The following is a 19,814-nucleotide window of genomic DNA, read 5'->3' as shown; positions in this document are numbered from 1 at the left end:
TTTGTACGTTGTGTGTCTGTGTGTCTGTCTGTGTGTGTATATGTTTGTGTGTGCATGTGTTTGTGTGTGTCTGTCTGTGTGTGCATGTTTGTGTGTGCATGAGTTTGTACGTACGTGTGTGTGTGTGTGTGCAGCTTTACATGTGTGTGCATTTAGACTCATAGAGTCATGCAGTACGGAGATACACCCTTCTCCACAACTTGTCCGTGCTGGTCAAGGTGTCAGATTCCAAAGGGGTTAGCTTTGAGGTGAGAGGGGAAAGCTTAACGGGGATTTGTGAGGCATATTTTTCACATAGAGGTGCCTGAAACATGCTGCCAGGGGTGGTGGTGGAAGCAGGTACGATAGTGATGTTTAAGAGACGTTCAGACAGGCACATGAACTGGCAGGGGATGGAGGATACAGATCATGTGCAGGCAGATTGTGTTAGTGTAAATTGGCATCATGGTCAGCACAGACATTGTGGGCTGAAGGGCCTGTTCCTGTGCTGTACTGAGCTATAAGTGTTTCAAAGCCAATTACACTGCCTTGATGTACACTCCCCTTTACGGACATCACACTGACTACACCATTAACAGGCTCTGTCCATCCCTAATAAATAGATTTTCTGCTAATGTGACAGATGTTTGATGATTAAAATGAAACACCCACTCGCAGAAACACCACATCACAGGAGTGAGAAAGCTTTCAGTCCCAGGGTGGTTTACAAGTGTAAAGCACAAGCAAGGAGAGTGAATCTGGAGCAAGATCCAAATCCTCCTGTATTAGAGCCAAGGGAACAGTTCCCCACACATGCACACACACACACACACACACACACACACACACACACACACACACACACACACACACACACAAACACACACTCACACACCCACACACATACGCACACACGCGCACACACCCACATGCACACACACATGTGCACACACACACTCACACACTCACACAGACACACACACTCACACACACACCCACACACACACACAGTCACACACACCCACACACACACACTCACACACACAGACACTCACACACCCACTCACACAAACACACAGACACACACACACACACACACACGCACGCACGCACACACACTCACACACACACACACACACACACACACACACACACAAACACACACACACACACAAACACACACACACACACACACACACACACACACACACACACATGGAATTTGCAAATTCTCTCGACAAATGGAAGTTGATGCCAGGTCAATTTTACTTTGAGAACTTTCTAAACCAAAGAAATGGCGGAAAATAGGGAAAAGATCAGTTCATAGACTTAAGCTGAGGAAACACAGAGAGATATAGCACAAAAACAGGCCCTTCAGCCCATCAAGGCTGTGCTGACCATTGACCCGCCATTCACACTAATTCCATTTTGTTCTCCCTATCAACTCCCCCCAGACTCTACCTCTCACCTACTCACTAGGGACAGATGTGGGAGGAACCGGAACATCCAGAGGAAGCCCATGCAGCCACAGGGAGAACGTGAAAACTCTACACAGGCAGCATCAGAGGTCAGGATTGAACCTAGTTCTCTGAAGCTGCAAGGCAACAACTCTACTGGCTGCACCACTGAGCCATCCCTAAGCTGCGGATTAGCCATCACTCTGTTGACAGCCATTGCTGCATTTAAAACTTTGCTTAGTTTAATTTTGCAAAAAATCCCGAAGCAGTTTGAACATGTCACCTTGCACTCATTACATCCACCCATGAAGTACCAGAGCAGACAACAGCATTACATTCAAAACAGGTCACAGGCACAGAACAAGCACCAATAGGAAGGAGCTGTTTGGACTCCTGTCCACTGTTTGACCATCCCAGAGCAGGAGTGAGAGACTGCTGCACTGTCATGAGTTCAGGTTTTCAATGACATGCTACACTCCGTTCCCGAGGTCTGAGACTGATAGATATTTAGTCACATGTACATCAAAACACACAGTGAAATGCGTCTTTTTGCATTACTGAGAATGTGCTGGGGGCAGCCCACAAGTTTCGTCACTCTTCCGGCGCCAACATAGCGTGCCCACAACTTCCTAACCCGTATGTCTTTGGAAGCCAGAGCGCCCGGAGGAAACCCACACAGACACGGGGAGAACGTACAAACTCCTTACAGACAGCGGCCAGAATTGAACCCAGGTCGCTGACGCTGTAATAACGTTACGCTAACCACTACACTACACATTAACCGGAGGTTCTGAGGGACGTGCGGAGGATGGTGGGTGCGTGGAGTCGGGTCACAGTGGCCTGATCCCACTGAGTAGTGGAACAGGTTTGAAGTCTTGTCCTGCCTCTTATGTCCCACCGACCTATCAGCTGAGCCTTCAAGATCCAACAGCATTATCTTGAAGGTAGAAGTCGGCATATCGATGAGGTCACAGCCAGTATTTATCTTCCACCCAATGTCTGTAAAGCAGGTGAACTAGTCCGTATCACACTACTGTTAGTGGGATCTACCTGTGTGTATTGGCCACCATGTGACCTCCATTGCAATGGCGACTACACTTCAGAAGCTTCCCATTGGCCATAAGGTGCAGTGTAAATGCACCTTCCTTACAGAGGTAAATATTTTAAGGGAGACTTCAGCTCCATTCCTTCCTCAGCTGTAACAACTGCTGAAGCAAGTTTTTGAGAAATTAACCACGTTACGATGATTTTTTTTTAGCCTTAGATTGGATTTTTTCCAGTATAAAACACGGTTACAGTCACATCTGGTCATTTTGCCACACACCAGACATCCTACATGCACGGGCACATAAAAAACATACTCAGCACGCTTGATCCACACACACGCATGATCCACACACATGCATGATCCACACACACACATGATCCACACACACTGCTCGTTCGCACACACACGCACATTTAATGCATGCACAAAGAATGTTCACACATTTTCTTTGAGGTCATCAGCAGGAGCAGAGGCCCTGGTTATCGATGGTCGCTCTCCACCACAGGAAGCCAAGGCTCTCACACGTAGTGAGGAGGTTCAAGTCACCGGTCAGGCCCACTGCAGTGTGAGTCTGGGTCATGTTTGTCAGTGATTGGACTGCATTCCCGGATCAAGTAACGTGTGGAATGATTAATGTCTGGCACAATCCACTCTGCATCAACAGTCGCGAGGGAAGATTTTTCCTTGCTTTCTGTAAGGATCTGAAGCCACTCTGCTGTTGAATCATGTTCCGTGTTCTCTGAGAACGAATCTCTCCATGCACACACACACCACTGCTTCCTGCTCAACTGCAAACCTTCACCAGTCTAATTCCTGTTGTGTGAGTACCCTGCAGTCACACAGCACAGAAACTGCAGCCTACAGAGTCTGCACTGACCGTCAAGCACCCATTTACACTAATCCTACTCTAATCCCATTTTATTCTCCCCACGTCTACTCCCCCCAGATTCCACCATTCACCTGAACACTGGGGGCAATTTAAAGAAAGCAATTAACCCACCAATCCCAATATCAGCTCTCCCATGAGGAGTTAATTGCTCAGGTTCTGTTTCTGTGTTCGGCCCCTGTGAGATTCTAGATGGCAAGCATTGCATTCCACACCATAGGAGGATTGTCAAGAATTGCCAGCAGCGAGCAACCATTTGTTCCACCAAGGCTTGTCAGAGAGCCATAGAGGCGTGCAGCCCAGAAACGGGCCCCTTACCCACCACATCCATGCCAACCTTCTTGCCCATTGAAACCAATCCCTGTTCCCACATTAAGACCGTACCCTAGTAGGCCTTGTTGTAGTGGATAAAACACAGGAGAAGATAATTCAGTCGATGGAGCCTGCTCCGCTCATCCAATAAGATCACTGGCCTCAGTTCCTCTTCCCTGTCAGTTCCCCATAACCCTTCTGGTCCTTAATTGAACAAACTAATTCCAGAGAATTTTGACAAGCTATGCTTTGAGCTACTCAATGTGGGTCTAGACTCAAAACTAGTAACTAAATGGGATTATTTTACTGACAGTAGAGACAGCATCAATTGCATCTAGATTTATGTAATTACTTGAATCTCAATTTGCAAACTGCAGTGGTGGGATTTGATTCACGTTTCTGGATCAATGATCCAGAACTTAACCACTCCACCACCGCTACTCCAGACAGGATCCAGCCAAAGTTTTCAGAGAGTGAAGCGACATTTCCTCCCATTTATAATCCTTCATCTGCATTCCCACACAAATTCCTGTTAGCCGCACAGCGAGGCCGCGCTTGGAGTATTGTGTTCGGTTTTGGTCACCCTGCTTTAGGAATGATGCCATTAAACTGGAAAGAGTGCAGAAAGGACTTACGAGGATGTTGTTGGGACTTGAGGGACTGGGAGAGGTTCGGCAGGATAGGACTCTATTCTTTGAAGCATAGGAGACTTGAGGGGTGATCTAATAGAGGTGTGTAAGATCTTGAGGGGCATCGATGGGGTGAACACGCTCAGTCTCTGGGAGTTGGGGAATCAAGAACTAGAGGGCATAGGTATAAGTTGAGAGGAGAGATTCAATGGAAAACTGAGGGGCAACTTTTTTTCACTCGGAGGGTGGTATGTATACGGAGGGAGCTTACAGAGGAAGCGGTTGAGGTAGGTACAATCACAACAACTAAAAGACATTTGGCCAGGAAAGGTTTAGAGGGATATGGGCCAAACACAGGCAAGTTGGACTAGCTTAAATGGGCAGCTTGGTCAACATGAACCAGTTGGGCCAAAGGGCCTGTGTCCTTGATGTATGATTCTGTCACTCTATGACTAGCCCATCGACCACTCTTCTGTGCCCGTACACAAGGTCTTTAGTAAACTAGCTGCACTCAATTTATTGCGCTACAGGTTCACTTCTTTCAGCATGCAGTCCAGGACCCAGCTCAACATTCTTGGATCCTGATGAGTGACCACTCACATCCAAGTCAGAAACTCCAGACAAAGGTCAAGGGACCGGGGTTAAGATGAGAACAAAGTCACCTTCAATAACAGACTTTCTGACAAGGCAGGAGTTCTGTTATTATCTTCCTCCAACAGCACAGGCCTGGTATCAATATTTGCAGATGCGGGGTGTGGGGAAGTGAATACAACTACTGATGGGGCAGACTGCATCAAGGCTCGGCAGGCGGTGTATGGGATTACACCGGTGTGGCAGATGGAAACTGAAAGTTAGCACAGGGAAGTCTGTGGCTTCATTTGGTCTGCCACGTTCCTAGGAAGGTCACGAACTGGGTAGATCAGAGACCTGGCAATATATAATTCACTAAAAACGGAAATGCAAAGTTCATAAGCCAAAGAAAAAGTTCTCTGTAGAATGGGATAGGAAATCAAGGAGGTAATGTTAACGATTGAAGTTTGGTAGACTGCACTTTAAGGTGTGTGGCAGTTCTTCACACAATTAAACATTTTACAAAGCTGTTGCCAGCGAGGAGAAAATACAACTATCAGGAAAGATTGTCGTAGAGTAATACAGCTCAGAAACAGGCCCTTTGGCCCACACTGTCCCTGCTAGTCATCCATACTAATCTCATTTACCAGCACTTAGTCTGTAGCCATTAATGCCTTTGAGATTCATATGCTCATCTGCGTACTTCTCGACTGCTATGAGAGTCTCTGCCTCCACCACCCCCTCAGGCAGTGCGTCCCAGATTCCAACCACTCTCCAGCTGAAAATGTTCTTCCTTACTTCCCCTATAAACCCCTTAGCCCTTACCCGAAACCAGTGCCCTCTAGTTTCCCACAACTCCACCAGGGAGGGGCCGTTTCTTACCATCCTCCCTATCTATGACCCACTTAACTTTGTGCACATCTCTCAGGATCCCCCCCCCACCCCCAGCCTCCTCCGCCCCAAGGAAAACAAATCCAGCCTGTCCAGTCTCTCTCCCTGACTGGAGTGAAACGTTCCACCCCAGGCAACATCATGATGAATCTCCTTGGCACCACCCCCCCCCCCCCTCCCCAGAGCAATCACATCAAACTGTGCGGATTCCCCAGGTGACATGCTTTCACATCAAACCCCACAGCTAAGAAATGTACAATCAATGAAATAGCTCTGGAATTAAGAGCCCCTCTCAGTGATGGAAACTACAAAACTACTGGACTATCATAAAAACCTTTAGGGGGAGGAAATTTGCTGTCTTACCTACCCTGGCCTATACCCAACTCCAGACACACCAATGTGGTTGGATCTTGAACACATAGGAAGGGGAATTAAATGCCCATCTTGCCATAAATGTCCACATACTTTGAGTGAGCGTTTAAAAATTCTCCTGAAACAATGTTAAGAAAAGGCAGATTGTAATTAAGGTAATGATCGAGGTGATCTTGGCTCTTTAATTCCCTTCAATTGTTCACACACTGTGGCCATCACTGGCAATGCTGGTATATATTGCCTTGCTAAACTGAAGAGTCAACCCCGTTAGTTGGTCTGAAATCACACAGTCTAGACTAGGTGAGTTGCCCCCTTGAAGGGGATTAGTGAACCAGGTGGGGGGAGCAGAGTGGTGTTGACATTTTTATAATTTCATGCTTACCATTACTGAGACCAGTGCTTTGTTTAATTAATTACTTTATTTTAAATTGCCATGAACTCATATCTCTGGTTCAATGCTGAGCTCTGCCTGCTAGTCCAGTAAATTGACCACTACACAGTTGCTGAAGGATTAATTTGCCTGCAAAACGAGGAAAATTCCTTTGGAGTTTGAACTTTAATCAAGAGTCCTGTTCCTCGTTCTGTCAGGTAAGTTCATCAGTTATTATTTTACTGCTATTCGTGGGAGTGTGTTGCCCATAGATCGATAACTCAGGAGATGGTTCTTGCAGTGACCTCTCTTGGTTTTCATTATCTGGTGTGAGCCCTGATACCTTAAATGGTTCACCAAATTGAACAGAGCAAGAGGTCCTCTTCCCTCAACTGCTTCTGGGGCCCAGTTTCCTGCTCCAGATGTTACATTAGGTTCTGTCAGGAAGGCCTTCGGAAGACCCCCAGCTGCTGCGCCCCATTCCGACATTTCACACTGGCAGCCACAATGTCACACCATCCAGGGAAGCGAACAGTTTCTAGATAATAGGTTCTTGCTCTTTGAAGCACTCACACATAACTTCCCCACAGCTGGTGATTTTCACCCTGCTCCCCTGCCTCATTCTGTGTGGTCCACGGGGAAGGGCAACTCTCCAGTGCATAACCCATGCTATTCAACCGCAGAAGCCTTCACAATTGGTCTGAATGCTGCCTCTGATCAGTTATCGACATGGCCTCAACCTTCCAACAGTGTGATCCAGGTATTGAGCGGGAATGGGAAGTCTGAATGATTCTCCTTCCGCAAGGTGAGGTCCATTGTACCTTCTGCTCAACATGAAACCAATTTCATAAAAAATAAGAAATAAGAGTTTGAGGCTCCAAAATACTCATGATCTGACTGATGGGGAGTGCCACTGATAGGGAGTGTAGAAGCTGGAGAATAGTGCAGGCAAATGTGAGACTGGGAAGATAGTTCAGGAAGAAGAACTTTAGATCCAGTTCCCCAGAACCGTTGACTTGCCTTTTAACCAAGCATGTGTCCCTCTCTCAGCACAGAATGACTCCTCCTCCACAAGGTAGAGAATTCCAAAAATTCCTGGGCTTCTGAGAGAAGAAATTCCTCCTCATCTCCGCCTTAGTTGGACAATCCTGAATTCTGAGAGCATTCTCCTTTGTTCCGGGGACAGAGGAGTCTGCTGATGCTGGAACCTGAAGCCAAACTCAAACCGCTGGAAGAACAACATCTGTAGGGCGGGTGGGGAAGGAATTATCGATGTTTTGGGCTGAGACCCTCCACTCTCAGTCCTGATGCAGGGTCTCGTCCCGAAACGTCAGCTATTCCTTTCCTCCCGCAGATGTTGGTCAGCCTGCCGAGGTCCTCCAGCAGATTGTCTGTTGCTCCCTTTTTTTCCACACTCCCCCCACCCCCCCACCCCCACACTGGGGGGGAAACATCCTCTCAGCACCTGTCAAGTCCCTTGCAAGTATTTCAATGTGGTCTTCCCTTTCTCCTCCCCAGCTCCTCCTGGGTGCAGGGTCAACCTGCTCAACCTTAACCCATAAGCCTTTGAGCTTTCTGTGCCTCTTAAGTCAGCAACCAGACTGAAGCCAGTAGCAGCAGCCAGCAGCATGGAGATTGTTGACGTGTCACGTACCTGCTTGGTGTTCTTCCATGGCTGTGTCAGCTTCTACCTCCAAATAACTCACTTGCAGTGCAGCAGTGCAGAGGAGGTTGCAAAGATTAAGGGCTCACTGTGCAGCGATGCCCCCTGAGAGACAGGCAGTGCACAGACTTCTCGTTCTGTGTCAGAACGTTTGCAAACACTGGCCAGCACAGTGTGATCACAGCCACTTCCTCTCAGCTGCTAGAAGACTAGCCCCACCACCTCCCTCCCTCCCACTTCTGTCAATTCAAAAATTACCATAAGTCTTTGAATTAATCTAAATCCCAATACCATCAGTGTTTGCCCAAAATGAATCATGATGTAATTGGAAGTGCTGAGGGTGCAGGGGGGGATTTCCAAGGATGTTGAGAGGACTGGAAAATTGTAGAGAGGGGGGAAGATTGGATCGGCTGGGATAGATTGGAACAGAGGAGCTGAGAGGAGAGTAACTGAGGTGCATAGAATTGAGGACTTAACATGAACAGGAAGGACCCATTCCCCTCAGCAGAGAGCAACAGCTAGGAGGTAAATATTTAAAGTAATTGGGAGAAAGATTAGAGGGGAGATGAGGATGAATATGTCACCCAGAGGGTGTTGGGGTCTGGAACTTACTGCCTGAGTTCAGGCACATTAGTGTAACGGTTAGCATAAAGCTTTACAGCACCAGCAACCCCGGTTCAATTCCGGCCGCTGTCTGTAAGGAGTTTATACGTTCTTCCCGTGTCTGCGTGGGTTTCCTCCGGGTGCTCCGGTTTCCTGCCATGTTCCAAAGACGTATAGGTTAGGAAGTTGTGGGCATGCTATGTTGGCGCCGGAAGTGTGGCGACACTTACGGGCTGCCCCCAGAACACTCTACGCAAAAGGTGCATTTCACTGTGTGTTTCGATGTAGATGTGACCTCAGCCCTCTACTCTACTCCCTCTACACTCATGACTGCATGGCCAGATTCTGCTCTAGCTCCATCTCCAAGTTTGCAGATGACACCACTGTAGTGGGCCATATCTCAAATAATGATGAATCAGAGTACAGGAGGGAGATAGAGAGCTTAGTGACATGGTGTCATGACAACAACCTTTCCCTCAATGTCAGCAACACAAAAGAGCTGGTCATTGACTTCAGGAAGGGGGCAGTGCACTTGTGCCTATTTACATCAATGGTGCTGAGGTCAAGAGAGTTCAAGTTCCTGGGAGTGAACATCACCAGTAGCCTGTCCTGGTCCAACCACATAGACGCCACGGCCAAGAAAGCTCACCAGCACCTCAACTTCCTCAGGAGGCTAAAGAAGGTTGGCATGTCCCCTTTGACACTCACCAATTTTTACTGATGCACCATAGAAAGCATCCTATCTGGATGCATCATGGGTTGGTACGGCAACTGCTTTGCCTTGGACTGCAAGAAACTGCAGAGAGTTGTGGACACAGCTCAGCACATCACAGAAACCAACATCCCCTCCATAGACTCTGTCTACACTTCCTACTACCTCGGTAAAGCAGCCGACATAATCAAGGTTCCCTCCCACTCCAGACATTCTCTTTTCTCCCCTCTCCCATCGGGCAGGAGATACAAAAGCCTGAAAGCACGTACCACCAGGCTCAAGGACAGCTTCTATCCTGCTGTTATAAGACTATTGAACGGTGCCCTAGTACAATAACATGGACTCTTGACCTCACAATCTACCTCGTTATGACCTTACACCTCATTGTTTACCTGCACTGCACTTTCTCTGTAGCTGTTACACTTTATTCTGCGTTCTGTTATTGCTTTACCTTGTACTTACCTCTGTGCACTGTGTAATGTATTGATCTGTATGGACAGTATGCAATACAAGTTTTGCACTGTACCTCTATATTGTACTAAGTGACAATAACAAACCAATACCAACAGCAATACCAAAATCCTTAAGTGCATGACAGGGTGGATGCAGAGAGGATACTTCCCCTTCTAAGTGGTAAGGCCATTTGGACTGCATTGAGAAAAAGCTTCCACTCACAAGGAGTGGCGAACCCTTGGAATTCCTCAGCTCTGGGGGCTGTTGAGGCTCAGTCATTTTGTTCATTCAAAGCAGAGGTCAATAGATTTCTGGACATTAAGGGAATCAAGGGATCATGCTGGAAAATCAGCCGTGATCTTACGGAACGGCAGAGCTGACGGGAGAGGTGAGTGGCCTCTGCTTCTCTCCTCCTGCTTTGTCTGTACATATCGGTCCTACACTGTTGGATTCCAGCTGTTACCAGTCCCTCGTGCAATACCCTTCAGCCTGGGACATGCCATAGTTCCAGGAAGGTATCTGGATATCTCTTTGAGTCACTAGCGCCAGCTGTGAACATCTGGATGTACAGGTTTTATGGGATGTCTGTCTGAGTCCAGCAAGATTTGGATCCTCCTAGGCAGACTCAGAGGATCCCATGATGTTATTTTGAACAAACATGAGGTGTTCTGGAGCCAAAAGTTATCCCTTGGTTTATATCACAGTGCTGCTGTTTACAGGAGCTTGCTGTGCACTAATATGGAACATAGCACATAGAACAGTACAGCACAGTACAGGTCCTTCAGCCCACGATGTTGTGCCAACCTATATAAATCTACTCTATGGCCAATCTAACCCTTCCCTCCTACACCGCCCATAACGTTCCATTTTTCTTACATCTATGTGCCTACCTAAGAGTCTTTTAAACATCCCTATTGTATCAGCCTCTACCACCACCCCCTGCAGTGCGTTCCAGGCACCCACCACCCTCTGTGTAAAAAAAAACATACCTCCAACATCTCCCCTAAAGTTTCTGACTTTAAACTAATGTCCTCTGGTATTGGCCATTGCCGCCCTGGGGAAAAGGTGCTGGCTGTTCACTCTATCTATGTCCTTCATAATCTTATACACCTCTATCGAGTCGCCTCTCATCCTGCATCACTCTGGAGAGAAAAACCCTCGCTCATTCAACCTTTCCTCATAAGACATGTTCTCTAATCTAGGCAGCATCCTGGTAAATCTCCTCTGCACCCTCTCTAAAGCTTCTACATCCTTCCTATAATGAGGTGATCAGAACTGAGCACAATATTCTGAGTGTGGTCTGACCAGGGTTTTATAGAGCTGCAACATTACTTCATGGCTCTTAAACTCAATCCCCCGATTAATGAAGGCCAGCACATTATACGCCTTCTTAACCACCCTATCAACTTGTGCAGTAACTTTGGGGGATCTGTGGACTTGGACCCCAAGATCCCTCTGTTCCTCCACACTGCTAAGAATCTTGCCATTAACCTTGTACTCCGCCAAGTTTCATCTTCCAAAGTGTATCACTTCACACTTGTCTGGATTGAACTCCATCTGCCACTTCTCTGCCCAACTCTGCATCCTGTCTATATCCCATTGTAACCTATGACAACCTTCTGCACTATCCACACACCTCCAACCTTCGTTCATCTGCAAACTTACCAACCAATCCCTCCACTTCATCATCCAAGTCATTTATAAAAATCACGAAGAGCAGGGGTCCCAGAACAAATCCCTGCGGAACACCACTAGTCACCGACCTCCAGGCAGAAAACGCTTCATCTACTACTACCCTCTGCCTTCTGTGGGCGAGCCAATTCCAAATCCATGCAGCCAAGGTACCCATGGATCCCACGCCTCATGACTTTCTGGATGAGCCTACCATGGGGAACCTTGTCAAACGCCTTACTAAAGTCCATGTACACCACATCCACCGCTCTACCTTCATCAATTTGTTTTGTCACCTCCTCAAAAATCTCAATTAGGCTCATGAGGCACACTCACAAAGCCACACTGACCTAATAAGACTTTGCTTCTCCAAATGCTCACAAATCCTGTCCCTAAGAATCCCCTCCAATAGTTTTCCCACCACTGACATAAGACTCACTGGTCTATAATTCCCAGGATTATCCATATTTCCTCTCTTGAACAAGGGAACAACATTTGCCATCCTCCAATCCTCTGGTACCGCTCCTGTGGCCAGGGAGGATACAAATATCATCATCAACACCCCAGTAATCTCTCACCTCACTTCCCATAATAACCTGGGGTATATCCCGTCTGGGCCCGGAGGCTTATCTACCCTAATATTTTTCAGAAGCTCCAACACTGCCTCTTTCTTAACGGTCCTACCCTCACCCTAGTCATCCTCCTGTTCTTCACATGTGTGTAGAACACCTTGGAGTTTTCCTTAATCCTACTTGCCAAGGCCTTGTCATGTCCCCTTCCAGCTCTCCTAAGCTCCTTCCTGGCTGCCTTATAATTCTCAAGAGCCCTGCCTGATTTTTGCTTTCAAAAGTATGCTTCTTTCTTCCTCTTGACTAAATGTTTCACCCACCCCCCACCTTCCCCCCCCCCCCCCCGTCAAACATGGTTCCTGTACCCTGCCATCCCTTCCCTGTCTCAGTGAGACAAACATATCCAGAACCCCATCCAAGTGTTCCCTAAACCTCCACATTTCTGCTGTGCATTTACCTGAGAACATCTGTTTCCAATTTAAGCCCCCAAGTTCCTGCCTAATACCATCGTAATTATCCCTCCCCCAGTTAAAAACTTTCCCATACCATCTGCTCCTATCCTTGTCCATGGCTATGCTAAAGGTCAGGGAGTTGTGGTCACTATCTCCGAAATGCTCACCCACCAACAGGTCTGTCACCTGACCAGGTTCATTGCCTAGTACTAGATCCAGTATGGCCTCTCCTCTAGTCGACCTGTCCACGTACTGTGTCAGGAATCCTTCCTGGACACACCTAACAAATTCTGCCCCATCTAAACCCTTTGCACTAAGGAGGTGCGAATCAATATTAGGGAAGTTGAAGTCTTCCATGACAACAACCCTGCTATCTTTGCACCTTTCCAAAATCTGCTCCTCAGTGTCCCGGTGGCTATTGGGGGACCTATAGAATACTCCCAATAAAGTGACTGCTCCCTTCCTGTTTCTGACTTCCACCCACACTGACTCAGTAGATGATCCCTCCATGACATCCTCCCTTTCTGCAGCTGTGATACTATCCCTGATTAGCAATGCCACTCCCCACCCCGCCTCTTTTACCTCCCTCCCTGTCACTTTTGAAACATCTTAACCCTGGAACATCAAGCAGACAATCCTGCCCTTGCGACAGTCGAGTGTCTGAATTGGCCACAACATCGTAATTCCATGTGCTGATCTGTGCTCTCAGTTCATCACCTTTATTCTTAATACTTCTTGCATTAAAGTAAACACATTTCAACCCACCCAACTGACTGCATTTATGGCCTATCCACTGCCTGTCCTTCACTGTCTCTCTGCACATCACATCGACCTTTACACCAGCTTCTCCATCATCTGACCTGACACTCTGGTTCTCATCCCCCTGCTGACCTAGTTTAAATCCTCCCCAACAGCTCTTCCCCAGAAGAGATCCCAGACCTTCTCCAGAAGAGATCCCAGTGATCCACAGATCTGAAACCCTGCCCCCCTGCACCAACTCTTCAGCTACACATTTGTCCGCCATGTCTTCCTATTCTTACCCTCACTGGCGCGTGTGTTCACTGAATATGTGTTTACTAAATTACAACAGTGAAAAGAATTTCATTGGCCAATCTTGCAACAAAATAACTCAATTTTTCTCCTATTTACACCTCCCTCAGACTCAAAGTGAAAGTCAAGTTTATTGTCATATGCACAAGTACATGTATCCAATTACTTGCAGCAGCGTCATAGATACATAGCATCAGATAAGCAGCATTCACAAGAGGAACGTAACTTAAACAAGTATACACAATTTGTCCAAGAAAGAACACAACTAGAACAAAAAAAAGTCCACTTGTGTGCAAAGCGACCAAAGTGGTCATAGTGTTGCTAAACTGTAGTGATTAGCATTGTGCTGGTTGGTTCAAGAACCGAATGGTTGAAGGGAAGTAGCTGTCCTTGAACCTGTTGGTGTGGGACTTCAGGCTTCTGTACCTCCTGCCCGACGGTAGCTACGAGAAGATGGCATGGCCCGGATGGTGGGCATCTTTGATAGATGTTGCCTTCTTGAGGCAGCACCTCATGTAGGTACTACCCATGGTGGGGAGGGATGTGCCTGTGATGTATTGGGCTGAGTCCACTACGCTCTGCAGCTTCTTGCGGTCCTGCGCATTTGAATTGCTGTACCAGACCTTGATGCAACCAGTCAGGATACTTTCAACAGTACGTGTGTAGAAGATTGTTCGGGTGTTAGGTGAAAAGTTGAACCTCTTTAACCTCCTAAGAAAGTAAAGATGCTGGCGCATCTTCCTAATGATTGCATGTATGTGCTGGGTCCAGGACAGGTCATCCGATATGTTGACACGCAGGAATTTAAAGCTGCCATCACCCATTGTGTTATTCAGTCTCTCCGGGTCTCGGCCCTCTCACGCACCATCCCACTGGTTCTCCCTGTCCCTCCCCACTCTCACCACGGCTTACAACTTCTTTTCATCTCTCTTCTCAGTTCTGACTTGAACCATTAACCCAATTTCTTGTTTCCAATGGATGTTGCCTGACAAATGCTGAGTGTTTCAAGCACTTTCTTCTTCTATTATAGAATCATACAGAACATAAACAGGCCCTTCAGTCCAACTGGCCCATGCCGACCAAGATGCCCATCTCAGCCAGTCCCAGTTGCCTGTGTTTGGCCCATATCCCTTTAAACTCTTCATATCCATGTCCCTGTCCAAGTGTCTTTTCAATGTTGTTAATGTACCCGCCTCAACCACTTCCTCTGGCAGCTCGTTCCATATACTGACCACCCTCTGCATGAAAAAGTTGCCCCTCAGGTTCCTGTTAAATCTCTCCCCCTCTCCTTCAACCTATGCCCTCTAGACCTTGATCCCACAACCCTGGGGAAAAGTGTGCGCATTCACCCTATCTCTGCCCCTCATGATTTTATACACCTCGATAAGGTCACCTCTCATTCTCCTACGGTCCAATGGATAAAGTCCTAGCCTGCTCAACCTCTCCCTGTAGCTCAGTCCCCTTGAGTCCCTGCAGATTTGAAGATTGCTATTAATCTGCTCTTGCAGATTTGCTTGCACATTCAATGTCTTCCCTCTTGAGTGGCGCTATCAGCCTTGCTGGAAGTCAGTTTCACTCATCACCACTTCTGCTGCTCAGTTCAGGTAATTAGGAAGTGTGCGATTCACCAGTTGCACAAAAAGGGAAGAAATTTCCTTTAAATAACTTGTGAAAAACTTCTGTAATTAAAAGTGCTTATCTGTATGTGTGCACAATTTGCTCACTGTTTCCCATAAAGAAAGTAAGGTCAGATAATTTTGTACCAAGTTATTTTAGTCACACAGAGAAAATCATTTGGATTTTGTTTTCTGTTGCAAAGTTCTTCAATTTCCCCTTTTCTTTCAGTGCCTTCTGGTTCCAATGTCTCTCTTATTATAAATCTAAGATATACTGTATTCCAAAAGTTACTCAAATATTAATAGCCACATTTCAATAGGATTGCTCTCAATCTTCTAAGCAAGAGTGTAGTGCACTTAAATCAAAGACTCTCCTTTACACAGCCCTCTCAGCCCAAACTATAATTGCGAACCTTTGTAGCAGATCCTTCAATGGAAGTATATCCTCCCTGGGTCAGGAGACTCTGTGTATAGTTCTATGACTTTACTGCAGATGAATGCGATGAGTGTAGATGGTCAAAAAGCTCCCCAGGGCCCTACCATTTACTGTATAAGTTCACCACCCTGTCTACCCGCATCTCCACTGTCAGAGAACTTTGTTCTTGAATCCCTAGGTGGACCAAAGGGCCTGTCTCTGTGTTATATAACTATGAGACTAAATGTGTTTGCACTCTCCAGCTATGGTCACTTGTATAGTTGTAGCAAGACTTCCTTACTCTTGTACTCCGCACTCCGCTTGCAAAAGAATTCCAGCATACCACATCTTTTTCTGATTGCTTGTCATATCTGAATACTTTCCATATCTCTTGTGATAAGCTCTTGAATTTCATTTGGGATCTCTGAATACATAGAGCCTGGTTGGCCTCCAGTCATAGAACAGTACAGCACAATACAGGCCCTTCGGCCCACCGTTGTGCCGACCTTTAAACCTCGCCTAAGCCTATCTAACTCCTTCCTCCCACATATCCCTCTATTTTAAATTCCTCCATATGCTTATCTAGTAATCTCCTGAATTTGACCAATGTACCTGCCTCCACCATCGCCCCAGGCAGCGCATTCCATGCCCTAATCACTCTCTGGGTAAAAAACCTTCCTCTGATATCTCCCTTGAACTTCCCACCCTTTACTTTAAAGCCATGCCCTCTTGTATTGAACATTGGTGCCCTGGGAAAGAGGCGCTGGCTGTCCACTCTATCTATTCCTCTTACTATTTTGTACACCTCTGTCATGCCTCCTCTCATCCTCCTTCTCTCCAAAGAGTAAAGCCCGAGCTCCCTTAGTCTCTCCTCATAATGCATACTCTCTAAACCAGTCTTCAGAACCTGTTCCACTGGCTCAGCTTGGCCAGTGTTGTGAGACATTTGTCAATTTACCAGCATCGACTACTGCCTTCGGTTGAGAGTTTTGGGATTTAGACCCAGTGATGATGAAGGAATAGATTTCCAAGTCTGTGGAAGTATGTGGCTGGGGAGGACTCATGAATCCCAGATACAAACATCTGTTGGGAAAGACTGCCCTACCCACTTCCAGAAAAGGTGCAGAAGTTGGGACAAGATCTCTGTCATGTTGAGGGATCAGGGGATCACCAATCTCCACCACCAGTGCACACTCCAATCAAAAATGACAAAAGTTCGTCATATTCCAAAATATGCAATGTTGCAAGGATGTGTGCATTTATTCTGAGAATTACGGTACATTAACCAAACTGAATTGAAAGGAAAGGGGAAATTGAAGAATATTCAGGAACCGTACGACAGAAAAAAAAGTTTTCTCTGTGTCACTGAAATAGTTTGATGCAAATTTGTCCAAGGTTTCCCCATACAGTCTCCTCCCAGTATCACTCTCAACCCCCATCAGATATTGAAAGGATAACGCACCTTCAGCTCTTCATTCTCCTATAGACCAATGGTAGAAATATTGAATTTTCAGCTAACCCGCTCCCCCTGTGTTGTTTCCTTTCCACTCCCACTAATCCACCAAGGGTCTTGCTCCCTTCCCTTCTAACCCCCCCCCCCCCCACCTCCATTACCAAGTTTCGTTACCCTCCCCCACCTGGTTCCATCTGTCTATCACCCATTCCTCATCTGGTTCCACTTATCGTCTACCAACTCCCTACCTCACCCCTCCCTCTTTCTTGTATGTACTGGCTATCTCCCCTCTACACTTTCAGTCCTGATGCAGGGTCTCTACCCCGAAACGTTGACCATCCTTCTGCCTCCTCAGATGCTGCCTGGCCTGCTGAGTTCCTCCAGTGGTTTGGTTTTTCCTTAAGTCACCAAAGAGGTTGGCACACGAGGGTGAAGGTTTCAGATCTGAGCCATTGAACGGGCTTCAGGTCTCAATGAGTCAACAAGGACTTGGAGACGGGTGGAATAGGACTGGAAGTGGGTCAAAGTGTGAGTTCACACTCAGACCCATTCACCTCCCCACCACTTGTGCTTGGCTTCCTGTGGTCAAAGCCATGAGAGATCTGATGATGTGGGCTTGGAGGGATGGGGGAGCTACTGAAGGCAAGAACGACTTGCATTTATAGGCCACCTTTCACAAACTTTTCAGGACACTCTGAAGGATTTTTGTGGTCATCGATGTACTTTGGAAGAATTGCCACTGTTGCAGTTTGTAAAACTCAGCAGTCAGTCTATGCACAGCAAACTCCCACAGAGATGGTGTGATAACAACCAGAAGCAAGTGGCTCAGTGGTCTAATGTGGAGGAAGATTAGAGCACTGTATAAATCCAAGGTATTGTTGGCGTGTCATCCCTCGATCTACTCCAAACTAGACAGTCCCTTCCAACAACAATAGCAACCGTTTCACACAGCGTTTTGCTGTCGGTAAGTCATTCTACCAAAGACGGGTGACGTCACTGCTCAGGGTAGGGGAGAGATGGAAAGTTTCTGTTACAGAAAAAAGCAGAGCTCTTCCACAGACCTCCTGTTCACAGAAGCGCTCAGCATCACTGACATCATTAACCACACTTCCGACAACCCTGCTAATCATTCCTGTTCAACACAGCGACAGAGGATTCTAAGATGTTCCACATTCTCGCTCATGACAGGGGATTTTAAAAGAACCACCTCGGTATTTGAATTTAATATTTTCCTACAACCAGCTTATATTCAATGTCGCACACACCTCCAATACACCTTGGGAAATAAGTTCAGTTGTATTGGTCATCCTTTGGAATTTCAGCCATGAAGACGTGCATTTCTATAGCACAGTTCATGTCCTTCCTCAAAGTGCCAATGAAGTATTTTTGAAGGGCATCACGTGTTGCAGGAAATGCAGCACCCAATTTCTGCACCGCCTGCTCCTACAGAAAGCAATGTGATATTCGGAAATTAATCTGTTCTTGGGTGTGTCAATTATTTCACCATGAAGGTCATCACAGCTGATCTGTATGAAATGATCCATGCAGATCATTTCATCACATCAGTACATTGAGGCAGTACGAGGGAAAAACAATAACAGCCCCTCCCCACTGAAGTTGCAACAGATTTCCCTCCCCCCGCTCCCTCCTCACTCTCCCAGACAGAAACCCTTTCTGTTACTAACCACCACTGACTGCATTTGGATCTTACCAGCAAAGAATGACTGAAGTTCTATTACGAGGTCGTCAACCTGAAGCGTTAACTCCGTACATGCTGAGTACTTCCAGTATTCTCTGTCTTCACTACTAATGGGCCGCAGTCACCGTTGCAATGAAAGAAACATTCTCTTCAACTTTGGCACAGCAAGCTCCCACAGATAGCAAAGCAACGAAGAACTAACAGCCTGTATTTTGGTCTAAGAAACAGAAAAATAGGAGCAAGAGTGGTCATCCTCCCTAACTTAACTTAGTTAAGAGAGTTCAGGATCTGAGGCCACAGCCTCAGAATAAAGGGATGTCCCTTTAGAACTGAGATGAGGTGGAATTTCTTCAGCCAGAGGGTGGTGAATCTGTGGAATTCGTTGCCACAGAGGGCTGTGGAGGCCAAGTCATTGGGTGTATTTAAGGCTGAGATTGATAGGTTCATGATTGGTAAGGGGGTTAAGGACTACAAGGAGAAGGCAGGAGAATACGATTGGAAAAAAATTATCAGCCACAATTGAACGGCCAGGCAGACAATGGGCCGAATAGCCTAATTCGGCTCCTATATCTTATGGTTTGATGGTCTTATTCAGCCCTTTAAGCCTGCTCAGTCATCCATTATGATCATGGCCGATCCTCTCTCTCAATGTTCCCAATTTCTCCCCACAGAACCCTTGCTACCTTTATTGTCCAATATAGAGACGCTGATGTCCTTACCTAGACTGGCCTGTACTTGACTAAAAATCCAGTTGACTCTGAAGTGGCCCAGCGAACCACCCTATTCAAGGATAATTAGGGATGGGGAATAAATGATGTTGACTAAGGGATATATATTCATCCCAGGACATCAAGGAGACAGAAGCAAACTGCTGGAGGAACTCAGCGGGCACCTTGTGAACTACCCTGCCTTTCTTCAAGTTGCTGTCCTGGGATAGTTTGTCT

The 19,814-nt window shown here is 46.7% G+C and overlaps 2 protein-coding genes across 2 annotated transcripts in view; both read right to left on the bottom strand.

Moving 5' to 3' along the window:
* The window catches only part of LOC127585532 (cytohesin-3-like), a 55,268-nt gene extending 46,944 nt beyond the window's left edge, over positions 1-8,324 (bottom strand). Inside the window, exon 1 of the mRNA XM_052043076.1 lies at positions 8,169-8,324. Within this exon, the coding sequence (XP_051899036.1) occupies positions 8,169-8,187 (19 nt within the window). The 5' untranslated portion in view covers positions 8,188-8,324. The remainder of the gene's footprint in view (positions 1-8,168) is intronic.
* The window catches only part of LOC127585534 (MOB kinase activator 2-like), a 507,209-nt gene that overhangs the window by 29,022 nt on the left and 458,373 nt on the right, over positions 1-19,814 (bottom strand). The window lies entirely within an intron of this gene.

Source organism: Pristis pectinata, chromosome 33 (genome assembly GCF_009764475.1).
Source record: "Pristis pectinata isolate sPriPec2 chromosome 33, sPriPec2.1.pri, whole genome shotgun sequence".
NCBI classification, from domain to species: Eukaryota; Metazoa; Chordata; class Chondrichthyes; order Rhinopristiformes; family Pristidae; genus Pristis; species Pristis pectinata.
This window is presented reverse-complemented; position numbering and strand designations above follow the sequence as displayed.